Source organism: Pelodiscus sinensis, chromosome 20, assembly GCF_049634645.1.
Source record: "Pelodiscus sinensis isolate JC-2024 chromosome 20, ASM4963464v1, whole genome shotgun sequence".
Taxonomy (NCBI): domain Eukaryota; kingdom Metazoa; phylum Chordata; order Testudines; family Trionychidae; genus Pelodiscus; species Pelodiscus sinensis.
The window spans coordinates 21,071,274-21,093,846 of NC_134730.1; the positions used below are offsets into that span (position 1 = coordinate 21,071,274).

Consider the following 22,573-nt stretch of genomic DNA (forward strand, 5'->3'; position numbering starts at 1 on the left):
TGCGCACCGTAGGCTGTTCCGGCGGCACCGGTTGTAGCGCTGTCTCCATGAGGAGAAGTTTTAGGTGGGAAACTCTTTCTTTCCTCATGCGGGGCTTAAAAGACTTACAGATCTTGCAAGCAATTGCAAGATGAGCTTCACCCAGGCACTAAGGCAACTGTCGTGTGGGTCGCCTCTGGGCATAAACTTCCCGCAGTCAGCGCACGCCTTGAAGCCTTGCGGCCCTGGCATTCCTCACCCACAGAGAGGGGGAAAGGAGAAAACAAAGAACCTAACTATCTAACTAATAGAACTATTTACAGATAAGTGATAGAACGGGAACCATTAACTGACTAGAGACTAAGAGAGATAGAGACACTCCAATGACCGTCACAGCGGTAAGAAGGAACTGAGGTGGGGCAGCGCCAGCAGGGGTACTTATGCTCGCCATGGCGGCACCACTCCAGGGTCGCCTTGCTGGCTCTACGGGTACCTCTAGGGAAAACGCTCCGGAAGACACTGTGCACGCGGTGCGCACACCTACTTCGAATGAACATGAGCAACCACTCGAAGAAGAACTACAGGTGTGTGCAGAAGTAAAGCAGGAATAAGCAGAAACTCGAGGAGAAGGGAGAGAAAACAGTACGCAAATGACAATATAGCTTATTCAGAGAAAGGAAGAACAGACTGTAAGTGAAAGAAGAGAATTGAAAAAAGTTGCAAAAGAGACAGAGAAAAAGAAAATACATGGGTAAAATATATTTGTTACTCGTTTTATATCCCTGGCAGACATACCACTGCAATCATGGCAGTGGATAGGGTTGACAGAGCTGGTTTAGGAGCTAGACAGGCATGTTGCTGCTTACTAACGTTGAGTACATGTAATTGTTGATAAGCATTATATACTTTTATGAAATTACTTGATTACTCAGCAGCAAGCATATTTGTTTTTCATTTTGAACCCCCGCTTTGCTTATAAATTAGACTAGATTGTTGGCTAATCAATACAGAATCCCACTCTGCCTATACTAGCTACTTAGAAAACTCCTATTATTGAAGTATCTGAGTGCCCCTCAGTCGCTACTGTATTTATCCTCAACATCCTGTCAGGTGGGGAGGTACTATATTACCCCCATTTTACAGACTGGCAATGGAGGCACAAAGCAGCTATGCAACTTACCCAGAAATTGTCTGTTGCCATCAAGCAGGTTTCCTCATCTGACCTCTTTTCTTCCTACCTAGCTTCCTACCAACCAATCCAAAATGCCACAACTAAAATCATATCTTGCTCTTACCATACAGTTACCCAGCCTTGACACCAAACCCCAATCTTCCCCTCCTTCTATTCTCATTTGTTCTCACACCAGTGTCACAGAGCTCCTTTAGGACACCCCATCATACAGCAATGAACTTGCATCTAATAGAGTTCTCTCTCTATTCCAGGCCTAGGGAGAGAGCGCCCTGAGAGCCTACCCTGCCATCTACAAATTGCAATATTATTGTCTGAGACACCAACAGAATCCTGAACCATCTAGAAGGATGCTACATCACAAAGGGATCATATTCCGCAGGAGAGACCTAGAGGAAAATGTTTGGATTACTCAAATCTCTAATAATTTCATAACTGCTCTGTTCATGTATAGGAAAGACTACTGAAAACCCCCCAAAAATGTTTTGAGTGCGCCATCTAATTTTTTCCATAGGGTTTCACGGTATTTCCTTTGAAGAACCCTACTAAGAACATAAGTCCATCTAGCCCAGTATGCTGTCTTCTGATAATGGCTGTGATAGATGTTTCAGAAAAAGTGAACAAAACAGGGTAATTTATTGAGAGATTCATCCCATCCTCTAGTCCCAGCTTCTGACAGACAGAGGTTTAGGAACACTCTGCGTATATGGGGGCTGCATCCCTGACCATCTGGGCTTATAGCCATAAATAGACTTATTCTTCAATATCTTTTCCAGTTCTTTTTTGAATTCAGCTATAATTCTGGCATTCACAACGTCTCATGGCAACACCCCGTTGTGTGAAGAAGTACATTCTTCAATCAATCAGGCTACTGTTACAGTAGTGATTAAAAGCTCAGGATCAGAGCTTGCCTTATTGGCTTGAAGCTATAGCAATATAGCCAGGGAGGTAGAAAACACAAGCCAGGTGTTGAACACTGCTTAGATGAAAGCAATGAAGCATTACTGACCAGCTGAAGATAAATAGCATCATGCACTGACACCTCTTCAACAGTGAAGTGGAATTCCCAAAGGTAATGATGATTAGGGTAGCTAAGTTTGGTGGCTTGTTGGGGTGGGTTTTGCGCACAAAAAGAACCACCACCTTGTCTAGGCATACTGTTCTCTCTCCAAGGGGACTTCTACCTTTCCTCCTCTGAGAAAAATCAAAGATCAGGCTACTATTACAGAAGAAATGGGAGGATCGGTGGTCACACAAACACTGCTGCCCAAAATTACCTTTTCTCTGCCACTCTGAAAACCAAGATACACTGACTGGTCCAGTCAGACAACAGATTGCGTGTGCTTACTGCCATGAGGGAGGTCAATTCTGACAGAATGCAGCTAGAACAGGAACATATACTACTACTTTCAGAAGTACTGCCATGAATTGCTGTCATGAATGGCTCAAAGGAGTCACTGGCAAACTCTGAAGGTGAGATTTTCAAGAATGAGAAAAATTGAAAAAACAGAAGACAAGGCAGTACAGTACTATGAAACTGAAGCATACTTACAGGTCCACATAGATATGAATCAGAGATGTCAGAAGTTAGCAAGCTGACACAAACATTCAGAACAAGGGTGGGGAACCTATTTTGGGTCGGGGACCGCACACAAGTGAGAAGTAAAGTGAGAGGCCCCTGGTAGAGAAGGAAAAAGGCACTTCTCACATTTTGTGTGCTTCAGCCTTGTGGATAGGTGGCAGGGGGCTGGAGCGCCAGTGTAGACTCCCAATGGGGAGGGGGAATCCCCCCTAAGCCTCAGGGGCTGGATCCAGGCAAGCTGAGGGTCACACCCAGCCTCCAGGCATGAGGTTCCCCACTCCTGATTCAGAGGAAAAATGTAACTGCATTTTATTTAAGCCACGTTTTTCATTGCCTGTTGCTTCTTGACATCCTTCACGAATGGGAAGCAAAAGACAAGGGGAGCAAAGGGATGGCAGGTCTCAATTCGGATACAGTTGAAAGTTAAGGCTGTGATGAAAGGGTTTGTGTTTCCTCATGAGCTCCTAGCTACTGAATGGTTAGAAACAATCTTGTTAAGTTTCACTGCTTTCCAATTAAAAAAAAATGTACCCCATCAAAGAAACAAGAATACGGTTGATGTCTATGTCCACAAACTGAGCCAAATGCTGTTCTGAGAAACAACGTAGCTAGGAACTGATGGAGATTTATTTGGTCAAAGGAGAGAAATAAATTGATAGATCTTCTGGACAGATTCTAACACTATAGCTGAAGCACTGAATTGGTAATGAATAAGAATGTGAATACTGAACAGATGATTATAAGGAAATGGAAGAGGATTCAAAGTCCATTTAGGAAGTGCCCCATCTTTCCACAGAGATAAAAACTTCCCATGTTAAGATCTGCGATCAACAGTTTATCTGTGGAAAGATGGGGCACTTACTAACCTTTTTTTCTAAAAATCTAATTGCATCTCATATCACTTTGGAGGAACTCTGCTAATGGCTATTCCTTTCTAGATTCAAAATTGTTCTTCTCTGGTGATTTTTCCTTCGTGGGATGATGTTAAATGAAGATTGGGAAGGGCATGAGACTTTAAAAGATCCAAAGAAAACAAGGTCTCAGGACTGCTGATGCCCATGATCTGGACCTGCTTGGAGCCTTACAGAATAATAAAAATAGAGTCTGAAGTTTGTGTTGAGACTGTGGGAGGGAAATCTTTGGAAGTCAAAGAAGCTGCTTCAACAGAAACACCTGGTATTTTTGGGCTGAGTGAAAGCACTGCTCCGAGAGAATGAATCAGGAGAGACGGTGGATGATAGAATCAAAGACATAGAATGGGGCACAGAGCTCACCTTGCCGCTTCTGGTAAGTTCGGGGCAAAAGGAGCCTGGCTAGAGCAGGAGCCAGTGTAAAAACTCACATATCTTGGGCATTTTTTCCTCTGGCCTACCTTCTCCTTTGGTTCTGAGATCATGTTCAACTTGAGATGGCGAAATCACAGAAAAAACTTGATGTAAATATCTGTAATGCCTGCTCCTCCTTCAGTAAACAGGCTTTTAGCCCCTCCTAATACTGGGGGGGGAGGACGGGGGAAGTGCATGTACAGAAAGCTGAAAAGGAGTAGAGCTCTCCAACCTGCAGACACCACAATGCTACTTGCAACTGAAGCAGAAAGTACGAAGTCAAAGGAATCCTCGATTTTCTTAAATTATTGCCCTAGAGCCCTTTCTGATTTGTTGGGAGTGTTGGAGGAAAAGAAGAGAACAAACTTCTAACTAGAAAGAGGATACAAACATCTCAGAGGAAATTTTGTCTGAAATTATGGCTGCAGTACCACAAGCATGCTACCCACCAGTCAACATCAGGTTAAAGAGGGGGAAATCTCAAGATGAATTTTTCATCTATGAGAAAGTCTATAGAGCAATTAAACAGGTGCCTCTGGCTGAGTCAGCTGACTTGGGCTTGCAGAGGTCAAGTTGCGAGGCTGTAAAAATGTGATTTCAGCCAAGGCTCTGAGACTCTTTTGCTACAGCTTGAGCCTGAACATCCATGCCACAATTTTACAATCCAAGTCAGCCAGCTGTGCGTGTTTAAGTGTGGTGTACATATTCCTTATCTTATCTTTAAAGTGCAGAATTTAATGTTTAATATTAGTTAAGTATGTCGTGTTTTGACAGAAGATCAGACACTGATAGTCTTGGACTTTGTTATACAGTTGTCTGTTAATCCAAACTACTATAGTTGATTTTTCCCACTTCCTCCTCATTTCCAGTGATTCTGGTTTAGCAATATCTCCCATGGAAAACTCTAAGACCTTCAGTGTAAACAAATTGATTTAAGAGAAGGTGTAAGTTTAAGTTGGTGCCATTATGGCTGACAGAACAGGTGAAGCCAATACCTAGCCCCTTTGGCTCTAAGTTTTAAGAAAACCAGCACTTTTACCCAGCATTGCTGGAGTCCTTAACTCAAATTTTTTTTTAAAGAAAGGAAAATGTACATGCTTTATTTAAATGACTGTATTTATCAACACAGTGTTATTTTCATAAAGTTAATTTTTATTATGGACTTTCTTTTAAAAAGGGATTGTTAAAATGTTTCCATTTAATTTTGTTTTTTTATTATTTTTAATGGGAATTCCATCAAGAGTATTTTTCATCCCTAGAAACTCTTATTTGCTGTGTTTTAACAAAAAAGGACTATAGTCAACATGGTTTGCAGTGACATTTTCTTCTAGATTTTAAACCTTAATCATTTAGTTACCTGTGCCAAAACAGAGCACTGCTCCAAATTTCTCCATTTTATCTCCTTTCTATAAGGTTTATTTGAGAAGCAATCCTATTGCAGATTCATCCTATTTTTCTAGTTCATGTTATTTCAGTGCAAAGTAAGGATGTTAAGGACTAGTCGACTGGTTGATTCCCCCCCTTTGCTGCCTCTACCAAATAGAGGCAGCAAGGGGGGGTGGGGGGGGGAGTAGTAAGGGAATACTTCAAAGAGGCAGTGCTTCATGTAACCCATACCTGGGTTCCGTGTGGCGCTGCCTTTTGAAACTCCATGATGATGTTTCAAAGGGGCAGCGCTGCACAGCTGATCCCAGGCTCAGCTGTGTGGCTCTGCCCCTTTGAAATGCCATCTCGGTGTTTCAGAGCAGCAGCGCCGCATGGAGCCCGGGGTCAGCTGGGGACACCACGCGGAACCCACAGTAAGCTGGGGAGTCCCAGCTGACCCTGGGTTCTGGAAAAATATTGTACAGAACCTGCAGTCAGCTGGGGAGACCAAGGCTCCCATGGCATTTCAAAGCTGGCACGCCCACGTGCAGCCTGGAGTCAGCGGGACTTCCCGCTGGCCTCAGGCTGCAAGCAAAAGTGTCTATCGACTAGTCGAGTTGTCAATGGAAATTCAGTCGAGTAGTCGACTAATAAATTAACCGATATTTAACATCCTTAGTGCAGAGGTGAAAGTAACTTAAATTACTTACATGGAGGGGGAAGGAGTTTAGATTAATTATCTAATAGAACAGTTGATGCAACTTGCATGAACTATTCAATTAGTTGATAAGGGCACCTCTGCCTTTGAAGTGTAGCAATAGTCCCAGGGCTGTGGCTGTACTTCAAACACAAAAGTGCTGTGGGGAGCACATGGTCAGTGGGGGACTCAAGCAATCCCTGCTGGCCCTGTGCTCCCCCCAACGTTTCAAAGGAGCAGCACCACATGGAGCCTGGGATCAGTGGGGCAGTCCCCAGCTGACCCCAGGGTCCACATGGCGCTGCCGCTTTGAAGCACCCTTTTCTCTTTCCCCCACTTGATGCTTCTTTCTGTAGAGGCAGCACGGAGGAGGAGGAGCGACTAGTCGACTAGTGTGTTGACTATCCGATAAGCATTTGCTTATTGGATATTGGACTAGTCATTCACTTCCCTAGGGTGATGAGGGGTCCTCAGGACAGGAGGTTGGGGATGGGGCTCATATACAACAGTGCCTGTAAGATATTTAAGTGTGGCGTGAAGTGTGGGGGTTCAAAGCAGGGGGTTGGGGGCACAGAAGTCAGGGTTGGTGGTGAGGAGCTCAGTGGGGCTGGGAATGAGAAGGGGCTCAGGGATGGGGGCTGGAAGTGCGTGGAGGTGCAAGAATCAGAATGAGTTCAGGGCAGAGCTCTGGATGCGTGTGTAGTGGGTATGTGGGGACCAATTTCAACAAGGGCTGTCCCTGTCAGGGAACAAGGGCAAAGTGCACACCTTGTCTGCCTCCTGCACTCCCCAGTCAGAATGAGAAATGCAGGCAACTGTGCATTTTGCCCTTGCTCTCTGATAGTGATGAACTGGAACAGGTAGCAACATCCTATGAATTAAGGAGGGGGAAGTGCTTCAGCCTCCCTCCTTCACCTGTCCGCCCTAAAGGACACTTGCGAGATGGGAGGCTCAAGGCGTGGGCAGTCCTAGATGGAGGGGGCGTTCCCCCAGCCAGTTCCTTTCACCTGTCTGGCAATTGTGTCTCTTTTTTGTATGATTTTATGAGAGGCAATCCCATATCCCATCTTCCCGGGACAACCAAAACCTTACGTTGCTTCAAGTTATGATAAGAGGGAGTGGCATACCTAAACTTACCACTTAAGAGAAGTTCTTGAACAGACTCACAAACTGAAAGAGATAGATGCACATTTCTACAATATATACTAAGATCTACTGTGCGGAGTTGGAAGTTTGTCAAGGTAAACTTTGAAAAATGTTACAACAAATGAGAATCTAAGATCTGTTTTATAAGAATCAAATTATTACAAAACCAGTATCTAAATTTGATGTTACTAAGAGGTGTTGGATAATTAAGCTACCATTCCCATATCAGCCTCTCTGTCCTCATTTTAGAGCAAAATTGTATTCAAATTTTCTTTTGCACTGACGTAATTGTTTTAGTTGCATTTCACCCCCTTTCCTTTCCTTCCTTGTTCATTTAACAAATTAGTAGTTACTGAATATGCATTATGCTGAAGAGTATTAAAAATGCACTAAAATGACAGAGCTGTACCCTTAAAATTTGATTTTGCAATTCACAACTATCAATAATTACATCTGAGAAGTACTGAAAAACTAAAATGTATGAAAAATCATAGCAGTACTTTTTCTATTGCTACTAAGATAGTTTACTGGGCCTTTAAAATTTCCATTCAATTATATTCCATTTTATAGTAAATTCAGTTATATTCCATTTTATAGTAAACTGTAATTTCAAATTGTACCAGCTAGATTACAGACTCCACGTTAATGCTAAAATAAATCAATGAATATCTGTAAACTTCGATAATGCTAAAAATGGCAAAAATAAAAAACTTTAATTTTCTGTTTTAATAATGTAATGTTAGCACAACAAGATTCTAAATCAATTAAAGCTGATACGCTGTAACCATTCTCAGATTGTAAATAAACTTTTTTCCTGAGTATCTGAATAGAGTTTCTCCCAACACCTTTTTGGTGTCTTAAACAAGGGAGAGAAGATAATTAGTATTATCTGAATTTTTTATATCATCTGTTTTTAGGAATTACAGAAATCTCTAACCTAATCAGTTTCATACTTTGGCTCACATATACACCAGTGGTATTGTCAGCATTGGCAATAATATAAGGGAAGGCTTAAATCCAAAGAAAATTCTCTGAAAACTAGGGTTTCTCCCCTTTTCAAAAAACTTTATATTTTGGGCCAAAGACACCTGATAATACACCTTTAAGAATTAAGATATTTCCAACTACGCAGTTTAGATAATGAAGCATTTCAATTTCATTAAGGTGTTCATATGTATTTAAAATTCCAAATATTTAAAGTTTAGAGCTGTTCACACCCCAATCAGATCATTACTTTTTATACAGATGCATTTAGGTGTAATTTTTTAAATTTTAACAAGTCACATGAAATGTACGAGGAATAAGATTTATAAACCAACTGTTCCCCAAAAGTCTGGTGGCATATAGGGCCTGCTCTAAAGTCCACTGTTTAAAATAGTAGTTATCAGTGACATTCACAGGCTCTGATTTAGGCCCAATAATGGGTTTAAGGCAGGGGTGGGGAACCTCTGGCCTAGGATGCAGCCCCCTGGCTTGCCTGGATCTGGCCCTGGGGGCTCAGCCCTTCCTCTCTATTTCCCCCCCCCTCCCCCCAGCACTGAGGAGCCCTCCCTAGTGCTCCAGCCCCCTGATGCCCCACTGTGGGGCTGGAGCACACAAAAGCTACTAGGCTGGCTCCCCCTAGGCTCTGGTGTACAAGGGGAATGTGGGGGAGTGTCTTTCTCCTCAGTTGGGGGCCACATCAGTGAGGGGTTTTGGGGGTTGTTTTGTTTCTCACTTGTTTGTGTGTAGCCCCCAATTGACTTTTCTGTGGGTCAGCTGCTATGGACTCAAAAAAGGTTCTCCACCCTGATTTAAGGAGAAAAGGACAAGGGGATGCTGCTCACTGAAAACACACACAGTGGCTCCAATTTGACTCCAGCCTTGGCAGCAATAAGGTGGCGAGAAGATGTGCCTAAGACTCAGGACGATTCAAGTCTAAGACTCAGAACGACAACATAGAGGTGAACTCTGTCTTTGCTCTATAAACAACATTTAAGTGAAGAAAGTACTTACGACACTAGTTCATTTCTATATTTTGAGCAGTGAGGTAAGCACTTAATTTATTCTTAAATATTTGATTATCCTCTAATGACTGAAGTGAAAGTTCATATTTTAGCACTATATTTTCCAGCCTCCAGTTGCTAAGGGAGAAAGGAGGTGTGCTGAAGTCAGAAACATGGATTGCCAGTTCAAATGTATTGCAAAAATCAAAATAATTTTAACAGGAAAAATATTTTGAAAAAGTTTTTCTTTTGAGTAAATACAACTTAAAATTATCCCTCATGAACCCCATTTTCTTCTTTATTCCCCAGCAAAAGGCTGACTAGCTTGTCCTCTCAGTTGAAAAGGGAGCATCAATTCTCCTTAAAGTTCTCCAGTAATTACCATTTTCCAACTTTTTTCTTGGTTGCTTATTTATCTCTTTGTAGCCTCTAATGCAGGGGTAGGGAACCTGGGGCCGGATGAGGCCCCTGGCTTGCCTGGATCTGACCCCCAGGTTCAGACACACACACCCCAGCACTCGGGAGCCCATGCTGATGCTCCAGCCCCCCTACAACTCCACTGTGGGGCTGGAGCATACAGAACCTACTAGATTGTACCCTCCGCCGCGCCAGGCTCTGGTTTGTGAAGGGAATGTGGGGAGTGTTTTTTTTCCTCCTCAATTGGGGACCATGTCAGTGAGGTCAGTGGCCCCTACCTAAAAATGGTTCCCTACCCATGCTCTAATGACTTAGGTTATGTCTACACTGAAATCAGAAGATATGACTGCAGAATGGGTAGACATACCCAAAATTGCTTTTACCCAGCTAGATCAAACCTACGTTGAATATCAATAACAGTGTAGTGGCAGCAGACTAGATTAACTGCTCCAGTATGTACCCAAGGGCCCGGCAGGGTTATACTCAGGAGGATAGGCCCTGCCACCATGGCTACACTGTTATTATCACTCATCTAGCTTTAATCTAGCCAGATTAAGGCAGCTCTGGTATAATTATCTTTTATAATCATAATAGATTAACATTCTGAAAAAAATCACAGTATACATTATTTACAAATGAGAAGATCTAGTACACAAGAGAGTGGAACATAGCCATCAGTTTTACCAAAACTAGAGAACCCTATCTCTAACAAGTGTTTGAAATTTATCTCTCTCAATGATGGTCTCTACAATAGTGTATTAAATATATGACTCAAATAATATGTAAACATGTGGCTCTTCATGGATATGTACATGTAAAAACTGGGTGACACTAAAAAAAATGGGTTTAAAGAGAAAGCTTTTGTATCATATTTAAGATGCATGTGTCTACTGAAGCAATTAAATTAGATTAATTATGCTAATACATCATACCTTAGATAAAAGGTTAAACTCACATTAACTGGAAAAGTTACTTTAAATACAAAATTTAATATTTGCCAGATTCCTCCATCTTCCTCCAAGAAAAAGATAATGTCTGGAAGTATAGAGAAAACAAATGGGCAAGCTCTCAAGTCAAGACAACAACAAAAAGGCAAGTCCATTTTTCCAGTATTCAAATTTGCTTAACTGAAATACAAAACTTGACTATTACTGAAAAAAGTGTCTGTTTGTCATAGATCAGTTTCATAATATGAAGCTGATCATAGGGGCTCACATTACCGGAATATTGCATACCAGGATATCTCAACAGAGCAGGCTCTCAGATCTAGGGATGTAAGCAACTACTCAACTACTGGGTAAGGCTAGACCTATCTGGTAGATGAATCACTACCCCCTCTGCTGCCCCTGTATCAGAGGCAGCAAAGGAGTGGGAAGGATGAGAGCCAGTGCTAGGGGGAGCCGTCTTAAAAGCCAGTTCCCACAAGTACGGTCTCCGCAGGGAGGTAGGGGAGGCAGAGGTGCAGCAGGGGAAATGGCGCGAGTGGGGACTCAAGACAGTGAGCGTTTCTCCCCTCCCCATCAACTAATCGAGTAGTCGATGGAAATTCCGTTGACTACTAGATTAGCTGATTAATCGAAATTTAACATCCTCTCTCAGATCATGGGATATGTATTTTGCAGAACTACAGACTGCAAGAGAGAAGACCAGTTAGTCACTATTTTGCTGAAACTCTCCTAATTCTGTCTGAGCCTATAGTAAAATAAAAATTGCATGATTTTTTATTTCATGTCACCAGAGAAGTTGTGATGTTAGTTTAGGGGAAGGACATGGGCTACTAAACCCAAACTATTAGCAAATGGCACTCAGGGTTTGGTAAGTAGTGAATGGATTAATATTTTTCCATGGGTGACAGCTGCTCCCCAAATCTTTAAATGCAAGAGTGGAAATTCAGAGGAATAAACTAATGTTGCTAATGGAAAATGCCCACTTCCAAAAAAATGAGGGAACAGCATGTCTCATAGCCTGACAAGTCAGGCTACATAATTCATCAGAAACCAACAGAGGGCAGCCCTCACCTGATTGAGGTGACAAACACAGAACAAAGAAGTTAACAAGAGCAGGATGATCAACCTAAACAATACACAAAAGGCTACAGTTAGCCCTAAGAATCTTACAGAAGATTAAATGCTCCAACTGTGTGTCATGATCTGGGGAAATTAAAAGTAATTAAAATGAAAGAAAAAATTCTGTACCTCAAGTACAGGACATACTAATATTCTCTGTTAACAAGTTGAAGTTACACCTTTGGTAGATTCAATCTTAAGAAATAGTCAATTTGTTAAGTATCACTGAATAATTATTCATTAATACAAGCAGGAATAAATGGCATTACATTCTGGACTACAAATGCAAGATTTGGCTTGTTTGGCCTGATACCTTGCCAATGACAATCATATTGGTAGTCTCTCCTCCCAGAGATTCTAACATTTTTATTTCATTTCAGTCATTAATTTTGTAAAAATGTGTTAATTGACACTGACTATGGACTCTTCTCTCCAAGATTGACTGCTTAATGGCAGATGATATGAAAAGATAACAAAGCTCACTGTATTAGGCATTTTATTTTCCCCCTTCATCAATTTCCATTTCTCTTCCCTTTTTATAGCTACTGTGTTAAATCAGACTTAGTAGTAGCCAGGATTCCACTATTTTCTATTAGAAAATAAGATCTGCATACAACTCCAAGTTTAGCTTTTTGTGGGGTAGAGAAATATCAGAGTACCTTGGGCTATTAGAAAACGTATTCAAGTATGATTATTAATCACATTTCTGACAGTAGTACCTAAGGACTGACCAAGAATGTAACTCACAGTGCTAGGTACTGTACAAACAAAACAACAGACCACTTGAACTCATAAATCTTTGCATTCACTGTCTCTATATCCTGAAGACATGAATTTGTACACGTTCTCTCTCACTGCAGTCTAGGCTAGGAGCAATACTGAGTGACCCAAGAGAATTACTAGTAATCAGGCAAAGGCAGACCATCAACATTCATCAATATTCAACAAGCAAATCTTCATCAGCATGGGAAAACAGTATGCTGAGGGTGTTCCTAAATTTTGGTTTCTATGCAGCATGCTGCCACAATAGCATTGGCTAGATCCAGTTAAAGAGAAGTTAACAAGTTTAATATTTTTAGAAAGGACACTTATTTTTCATGTTTTAAAGTTATTTCTTACTGTCCATAGCAATTATATGGATGCTCAAGACTAAAATACGTTCCTTTATTGAAATTCCATTTCCTTCCCCACATTTGTGCCTACCACACAGTGGTTTGTTTTTGCACAAGGGCATTGTGCTGAAGGTATTAAAGTTCTCTGTCATACAGAAAAGAACTGTTTTAGATAAGCCACAAGGATGAATTACACTGATTTTGGAAACCTACAGAGAGAAATATACAACAACTTTGGTCTTAATATTACAAAAATTATACCTTTAAGATTATAATGATACTTACAGGGAAAAGGTTTTAAAAAGATACTTAGCACCCTAAGGTTCTTCAGTATACACTGAAGGACTAGATTTACTTACATAATAAGTCTTCTGTTCAGGAACCAATATTTCCGTCTGTTTCTGTCATATCCAATGGGTTCATGTCGAATGTACGGTTTATTTTTTTGGATTTCAGCAACACAGTCAGTTACACCAGGCACCTTATGTGCTACACAGACCTCACACTGCCATTCGTCCTCTGGTACCTCTTCAAGAGGTGGTTTCACACACTCTAAATGGTACACAGCTGAGCAAGTTTCACAGCAAAGCAAATCCCCAAGTTTGTGACAAACCCTACAATGATCATCATACTGGATAACACCTTCAGACATTAGCTCCTCACGTGCAATGTTTGTTGTAAGAAACTGATCTACTAAGAACTGTAGAACTTTGATTTTACTCTCTACTGGTCCATAGGGATAGTCCTCTGCCTCTTGATAAGGAAGAACATGATGGTATTCCTTGTCACTTTCACAATATACCCGCAGAACCTCTGGCCACGTCATTCCATCTATGAAATATAAAGTGGAATTAACGCTATCTTTGAGGTCAGCAGGTCCAAAGGTAGTATTTGAAGTGTCTTCTTCACGTAAAACTGCTTTTAAAAGCACTATATGCATCTCTGCCATAAGTGTGCACTGCTCTTGACTTACCAGAGCAGCACAGAAGTCCTCAAAACGAAAAGGAGACAGGCGTAAAACAGTGCCAAAGTTCCGTAGTACCTCATAGATAGCAATAACATTCATTATATGCTCATTAGGCACCATTAAGTCCTCTGAGGATTTAGGAAATTCAAGGAGTGGTACGTCTTTTTCTTCCAATATCGGAGAACGAGGACGATGCACTCTTTGTCTTTTTCTACCTGTAAATAAAAAAAAGGGTAAGATTTTTGCTAATCACAAGTCGATATACTTGACTGTCACATCTATGAATGGACTGTGTGTGTAAAATTTTCCTTCAGAGCGACTGGAAACTAAACCTTAATATTTTATCAGCAGCTGCAATGAGCTAAATATAGTATTTCTTTGATTACGCCAGTATTTTCACCCTATCTGTATTTTTAAAAGTACTAAATAAAATGACTTCATGTAAGTCTAGGTCGCAAGATTCACTTCAGATTCACATTTAAACTTCAAAATTTTAACAAAAAAGTTTCATAATAAATCTGTGACATCCAATTGTTAAAATGAAATGAAGAATCCAGTCTGAATATTCAAATTGGCAGAGTAATCAGAATCCTAAATAAACTGAAAATAAGTAGACAAATGCACGGAAAACACTGACTAGTTGTTTTGCCAAAACTTTAAGCAAAATGTCCTAGTTCAGAAAGATTTTAACTCCTAACTGCTTTTTATACTCATAAAAAATTCTTCAAATTGACACTATTAAAATGAAACTGGAAGACTAGCAACAAATGGTGTTGCTATTTGCCTAGACAGCAATGCTGTACAAACACTTCGTAGCAAGAGGGAGTCTTAAGCCATCAATTTCTGCAGAAATTAAGGTTTTAATAGTTTCCAGCTCATATGGTTGTGAAGGAAATAGGGATGCAAGCAACTAGACTTGTAAGCAAGTAGTTACTTGACTAGTCACTTTTCCCACCCTTGAGGCAGCAAGGGGAGGAGCAGGAGTTGGTGCTGAGGAGAGCCGGCTTAAAAGCTGGTTCCCCCCCAGAACCATCTCCGTGGGAGGCAGGGGTGGCAGAGGCACAGCAGGGAAATAGCGTGAGTGGGAACTGAAGCAGACCCTTCAAAGCTTCAGCCTTTGAAATGTAGCAAGTGCCCCGTGTCTTGCTACATTTCAAAGAATGAAGCGCTGCAGTAGGAACACAAGGTAAGTAGGACTGCTTGATTCCCTGCTCGCCGTGTGCTCCCTGCGGCACCCCTCCCTTGCTCTCTCTGAGAGGCAGTTAAGGGGGAGGGGAGGACAAGCTGGTACTGGGGGGAGCTGACTATCAGAGGCAGTGGGGGTAGGGGAGAGAGATGGGAGGCTGTTGAGAAGCAGCCCCTGTCCGCAGGGGTCCTAGCGGGGAGCTGGGCCCCCTTTGCAGCCAGAGGCTGCTGCTCCCAAGTAGCCCTGTTTGCAGCAGCCAGGGCTGGCCGCAGGCAGGGGCTGCTCCAGCAGTAGCTCATCTGCAGCCAGCCCTGGCCGCTGCAAATGGAGGCTGGTGCTGGAGCAGCCTCTGGCTGCTGCAAACAGAGGCTGCTCCAGCTCCAGGGCTGTCTGCCACAAACAGGGACTGCTGGACTCAGGGCAAGCCAGGCTCTAGCAGACCCGGCTCATGCGGACGCTGTGCCTCTGCATTTTAAATGTTGTAATAGACCAGCAGTTCTTACTACATTTAAAATGCAGAGCCACAGCATAGGTGGCTCCTGGAACTATCTCCGCAGCAGTTCTGCATAGCAGTGCTATCAACTAACTGTATAGTCAATCATATTGTATCGACTATACGATTAACTCGGTAACCGCAATTTAACAACCCCAGAAGGAAATTTTCCAAATATGTACTGATACCCTGCCTTCCTAAAGTTTGAGGAAGACTCAATGCTCTGCTATTTTGCACATCTATACTCAACTTTAGAGTAAAATTAACAGGACTTTGATCAGCTTCTCTATTGCAAATGAAAATCCGTGCCAGTTGTTACAATGATCAGTATGTCAATTTAACTGGCAGTTGCTTGGGTAAGACAGAGGTATCAGAGCCAAACACTGAAGGTTTTTTACTGGGGAAGATATAAGAGAGGCTAAGCAAGGAGCAGATTAGCAAAGATCCATCTCTTTCAGGAAACTCTGGAGTGGAAGGTGGTATTTAGTTTTTTGTAATAACTGAACACTTGGACAGCCACCCAGGAGAGATTCAGATGCCAGCCAGTGATCATCAGAATGTCCACAGCCAGCAACTAGGGATGTAAAATCCAGCATAATGGGTCAACCAGTTAACCAATTAAAGGGGAGTATGGGCGGGAGGTGAGATCGGGCTGGAGCAGCCACACCACCACAGGCAGGGGCTGTTCCATCTCCGCCAGAGCAGCCCCGTCTACTGGGTGATCAAGCATGCTGCAGACAGGGGCTCCTCTGGACGACTGAAGAAGCCCCTACTTGCAGGGTACCCCAGCCTGCCGCAGACAGAAGCTCTTCCAGACAACCAGAACAGCCCCTAACTGCAGTGGGCCCCTCATGGGGTTGGAGCACCAGTTAACTGGAACCACTAAGCATAATCCATTACGGGTGATGTTTACCAATTAACTGGCTAACCCAGTGGTTCTCAACTCATTTCAGTCCACGGACCACCAGGCCAATCAAAAAATGTTCGTGGACCACCTTCAGCACATGTAGCACAGGACAAACAACACGGCAACCGCTCAGCACGACGGCGGCAGCTACGCTGACACTCAGAGCCTCAGACAGAAGTTACTGGCAACACAATGTGGTTGCGTCCTAGGTGACGCTATGGATGACGCACTGCGTGCTTGTGAACACGGCATAAAACAGCCTAATGGCGGCGATGCTCATGCCATGTGACTTTGGACAATGTTCCTGGGGGCCACCGAAAGAGTCACCATGGACCACCAGTGGTCCATGAATCACCAGTTGAGAACCACAGGGCTAACCTTTCACATCCCTACCACCAACATGTATTTCTACTTGTGGTACACATCCTGTTATGGCTCAGTGCACATCATAAAATTTACTCCATACATGAATGGAAAAAATTAGAGGTAACATTGATCAGGAGAGGATTGGGGTTTTCAAGTTTACTGAAAATGGAGCCCCAATCAAAGATGAGTTACAGCACCTCTCCTTTTACAATTGATGGAAATGATGGATAAATTGGTTTTCTAACCAGAGTATTCCCTCTAGACATTGATGGTGGTTCTTTGTTTTAAACACATGCATGCACGCACACCTAAAATAAAAAGGCCTATACTTGATCTTCACTTCTGGCTTTTATATAGTAACTGTTTAAATCCATGCTTACAATAACAAAAAAAGGACCTCATTAGAATGCTTCTATCATGAAGGAGAGATATACATCCAAATACCCCTGAAACCACCTCAGAAAAATTAATCTTATGCATAAAACTGCCTTTTCTAATAATCAGACACCATTGAGGATCCTAAGAAAGCCAAAGTAATCTTTCCCTTTCCTTAGATTGAGAAAGAAGATAATTCTTCAGATAAACATTTGCGGAAAAGGAAAGGGGGAGAAAAAGAAAGGATAAGGAGAAATTCCACCTCGCCTAACCAATCAGAAGAAATGTTCTGCTAACACTAGAAAAAACAGGCATAATTAGCACAGTTTTCTAGAAGGGGAACAAGTCAAGTTCTCCCGCCCAGCCCTTTCTTCCCTGCAAGAGCTATCATAAAGAGAAGGAATGCTTATTTCTTTATATGGTGCTACAGCAGTTTTTTAAAAATCATAAAAATATCATGTTCAATGTTTAAAAGGGGTTAATTTAAAAGGATTCAACAACAAATGATTGTTTTGGAACTACAGATAATTGTTTTGAACTCCTCTTCTCACGTTCCATGGCTTTTGAGTGATCTAGGCCAGGGAATGCTTGAGAAACCGTATTGCTTAGCAGCAGTTTCCAGAGGAGATAGCCTGATTTATCTGCTCCTCCCCATTTTCTACACTCTGAGAGGATTGTATTCAAATCTAAACGCTAAACACCACAATGTGGCACCAATTATTCACGTGTTAACAATGAAAGAATACTCATATAAACCTAATATATGCAGATCAGTAAGCAATGACTTGAAACATTAAGAAAACTGGGGTTGTAATTACTAGCATTAAGATTACTAGGGATGTAATAGTGTAGTTGATTAACTGATTAGCAAACACTTAACGGTTAATGCTATAAATTACATGTACCTGCCCTCGCCCGTAAATTTTTTAGCAGGCTGGGCCCGGTTCTGGCTCATGCTGGGTCCAGGAGCTCAGATCCCCCTTGACAGGGGCTGCTGCCACCCTGTGTTGCTGCATCCATATCAGAGGCAGCAGTATGAGATGACAGGCAGCCGGTCCGCAAGGGTAGCTGGTTTTAAACTGGCTCCCTTTGCAGACCAGCTCCCACCTGGTACCCCATGCTGCTGCCTCTGATACAGAGGTAGCAGCACAGAATGGCAGGGGGCTCCTCGGAAGTAGGGCTGGAGCACCCTGGCTGCCGGCTCCACTCCCAGGGATTATAGAATAGACGAGTAACTGATAAGAATTCATAAGGTTAATCGACTATTCAGCTGACCAATACCTAACATCCCTAGTGTAAACTCATGCTCATACCTGATCTACACAGAAGCTGTATAAGAACTCTGCAGCCATGTACTACAGATTTCTTAAATCTTAATAAAATGACAAGAGATGGCTGTGGTATGGTTGCTATGCCAACGGATTTTCTAAATTTAAGCTATACACAACCTCAAGTTCTAATGAACTTTTGAAAGCCATTAGAAAACAAGTCCTCAATCCAGGAATGACATTTTGTAATGTGGAGACTTGATCCTGACAAACCTCAGTATGAATAATATATGAAAGGAACCCAGAGGGGACACTGGGAAGTAGCTGTCACTGCAGAGGCAGACTTACAGTTTACCAGTGTAGCACAATTTATTAGCTGGTTGAGGTTAAGATTTAGTTAGCATTAGCTGGCAATTTTCATAGTATAGGACTGACAAAACATTTTTGCACAGGCACTTTGCCACCTTTGATGATACCTAATAAAGTTAGCCATTTTGTTAGAAAACTACAAGCGCCCCTTTGCAAATTCATTCTGAGAAGCTGTAAAGAACAGAAATTTTCCCCAGCTATAAAAGATCTAAACATAAAAAGGTTTATGCAACGATAGCTTTTGAAGTATTTTTAGGTCCTTCAGATAATACATTTTATACCAATTATGTGCTGAACAACCTAAGACCATTATATATTCTCCTTAAAAAAAATGACATCTCAAGAGAAATTCCCAATTACTTTTCCCCAATTATAAAGGGTCCTCAATCCCTCGAGCAAAGCTGTTGTACCAAACATCAACAATTAATAAGACTAAGCAGACAGAACAAATCAAAGCAGCAACCTTTCACTGAAAGATTTCTTTAATGCAAAGTCTGTATGACTTTGATGGAATCACTAGACAGAACCACAAAGACTCACAGTGACAGACACACACCACCACATCCACAGATGAACTATGAAGTAGGGATATAAAATCCTGATTAACTGACGAAGCTGGATCCTGATTCCGCTCCTCACACGGGGGCTAGGGGAGGGATGGCAGCTGGAGCCAGCAGCCCAGCACATGGGGCTTCCAGCTTCTGCAACTGGCTCCCCCGCTCCTGCTCCCCACTCTACCCCTCCTGGCCATGTACAGGGCTCCCAGCTCTCCCTCCTGTCCCCAGCCACATTCGGGGCTCCCAGCTCTCCCCACCCACCACATATCAGGCTCCCAGCTACCCCCAGTCACATACAGGGCTCCCAGTTCTACTCTCCCGGCCACATATGGGGCTCCCGGCTCCTAGCTCCCCCTTACCCCCCATCACATATGGGGCTCCCGGTCCCTGCCCCCGCCATGCATGGTGCTCCTGACTCTGCCCATACACACAAATACATGTTGGGGAGCTGACTTCTGCTCCCTAACTTAGTGTATAACCTGGGTGAGGTGGAGAAACTTTATGGAAAAGGCCTTTTCAGAAGCTCCCTCTTATTTAAACTGAATGCATTCCAGCATTTGTGTACAAAGAGAAAATCTCTCAGCTAACCCCATCCAAAACCAATTGAAAGTATAAAATATCACCAGCCAGTTTCCAATTCAAAGTCAAAGGAAGGTTTAAACTTTACTTCTTCCACAATTACTACTACCATGCTTTAAATTGAGCAACCATGATCCTGAGGTCAATAGGAGCTGCTTCCTGCAGCTGCTAGACCAGAAAGCTCTCAAGTTTTAATTTCGCACCTCCAGAGCCTTCCTCTATTCAAGGTTTTGTGTTATGTTTGCACCTTTTGCAGACATCAGGAGACACACGAAAAAAGCACAGGGAACAAAAGGATGTTCCCTGTCTTGTTCAGAATATGGACATAATCAGATATTGTACAAAAAAACCCAAACCCCTTAATTCTGTATTCAGAATTTAGCAGGTGAAGAGTTTTGTAACTCTAAGAAGATTACTTGTTTTTATTTGGTAATAGTTTCCACAGAATCTTTCAAACAATTTCATTCATACATAAACCAGTCTGATTAGTTATGCACTAAAATAAAAGCTGGGTTTTCTTCAACATGAAGGTTTATTCCCAATAATAATATGCTTTTATAGAGGCATTCCATAGAAACAGATGCCCTCCTCAACTTCTATCTAGTAGGCAGTCTCACTTCTGAATACATTGCCAACCTTAGTCAGAGGGGGGACTGATAGCTCAGTGGTTTGAGCATTGGCCTGCTAAACCCAGGGCTGTGAGTTCAATCCTTGGGGAGGCCATTTAGGGATTGAGGGCAAAAATTTGTCAGGAATGGTACTTGGTCCTGCTGTGAAGGCAGGGGACTAGACTCAATGACCTTTCAGGTCCCTTCCAGTTCTACAAGATAGGCAATCTCTATTATTTAAATATTTGTTTTTAACAGATGTGAAAATAGGCAATTTTAGAGATTATTGTATTTTATATTATTTTGAGTTATCCAGATTTCAAGTAAAAGCACCAAGCCAGAGAACTATTCTATAGTTTGAGATCTGATAACTAGAGCTAGGCAGACACTGGATTTTCTATTTCTAGGAAAACTCACAATTTTGAGGGTCCAAAATGGAAATAAAATATATTATTTAAGAACTGTTTTGGATCATTTATATAATATAAACATTTGAAATAAATATCAAAAAAACTTCTTTTTGAAATACCTCCCCCCCCCCCAAAAATCAAACATCCATTTTGACCTTTGGAATAGAAATGCTTCGGCCTCAAAATATTTTTTCAATTTCTCTTTCAAAATGAAATTTCATCCAGCTAAACATATTTCAAAAAAGTTGCAGTTTTTAAAAAAAATCAGCATTTTCCAACAGAAAATTAGTCAGAATGTTTCTGACCCACTCCATTGACAACTATGGGACTAGTTTGGATGTTGCTGTGCACCTTTTTTCAGTTTACATATATTCCTTGGGGGGGAAAAAACCTCAAGATTAGACTCAAAAATTGTTCCAGATTCATATAAAAACACATGCCAATAGTTTGCAGAACTGATGCATGGATGAGATAGAGCAGAATATGGTCGTTTGACTAGAATTGAGCATCAACTCGATCAAGTCTCAACTAATTTCTGGGCTCAAGTTATGAATGACTGAATATTGCACTCTCTTGAGGGTCAGTGGACCTGTCCCAAACACAAACACGTCCCACTTATATTATTGTGAAATATAGTTTGTAGTTATTGTGGCCTCCTCCCTCTTTTTTTTTTTTTTTGGTGCCTCAAGGATGTCAGCACACTTCCAAAAACAGTGGCTGGCAGTTGCTTCTGAAACAAGCAGCGGTGCGCTGATTTTACGTTTAGTTTCTAAAAACCTGACCCTCTGCATGAAAACTACATGGATTCCTCCAAATACTAGTCATCTACAAAGACTATGTCATTCCCTAAACTACTTTTCACCATAACATTTGAAAAGATGTGAGTAGTGGGAGATATACCAATATCTAAGTTCAGTGTGGCCATTCTGAGAGGTAATCATAATCACCTATAACAGAGGTAGGCAATTATTTTTGACTGGGGGCCAATTCAGAAATTTTTGAAGTAGCCCTGGGCCACCCCAGTAGGGATGGAGCCTCAGGCAGAAGGGGTGGGGCCAGGATACTGCCGTGCTTGCCCAACCACAGACTCTAATTGCCCCTGGCAGTGGGAGGAGACTTCATGTGTTTCCCCCCTGCTTCCTCCAGGTCAATCAGGGCCTGGGGAGGGGGCGTATGTGAAGTCTCTTGCTCCCTGCCCCCACCCTGCAAGGGAGCCCTGCACTTACAGTCAACCACCAGCTGAGCAGCAGCTGGCAGTTGACTAAGAGCTGAGCTCCTTGCAGGGCAGGAGGAGACTTTACGCGCTCCCCCCAAGCCCTGACTGGCCTGGGGGCAGGGGGAGCGTGTAGTGCTTAGAAGCACTGCACTCCTTGCAGGGTGGCAGGAGACTTCGCACACTTCCCCCACCCCCAGACCCTGATTGGCCTGGGGCAGGGCCTCCACAGGATGGATCCGGCCCTGGGAGGTCCTTTTGCCCAGCCCGACCTATAATCTAAGCAAAATTTCAAACCTGGAATCCAATTTTTTTCAGCCATTAAGGATAGCCAATAACTTTATTTATTATTAGTGGAGCAATTTAAATTTCTCCATAGATGAAACCAAATTTTTTTTACCAAAAATTAAAT

General features: G+C 42.2%; 1 protein-coding gene across 18 annotated transcripts in view; it reads right to left on the reverse strand.

The window, feature by feature from the left end:
* The window catches only part of BPTF (bromodomain PHD finger transcription factor), a 101,179-nt gene that overhangs the window by 73,739 nt on the left and 4,867 nt on the right, over positions 1 to 22,573 (reverse strand). For 16 of the 18 annotated variants that reach the window (XM_075903942.1, XM_075903934.1, XM_075903937.1 and 13 more), the window contains exon 2: positions 13,223 to 14,045. In XM_075903942.1, coding sequence (XP_075760057.1) covers positions 13,223 to 14,045 — 823 coding nt within the window. Of the gene's footprint in view, positions 1 to 1,159; positions 5,235 to 13,222; positions 14,046 to 22,573 lie in introns of those variants that run through there. The other 2 variants (XM_075903939.1, XM_075903940.1) reach the window with 2 other exon arrangements.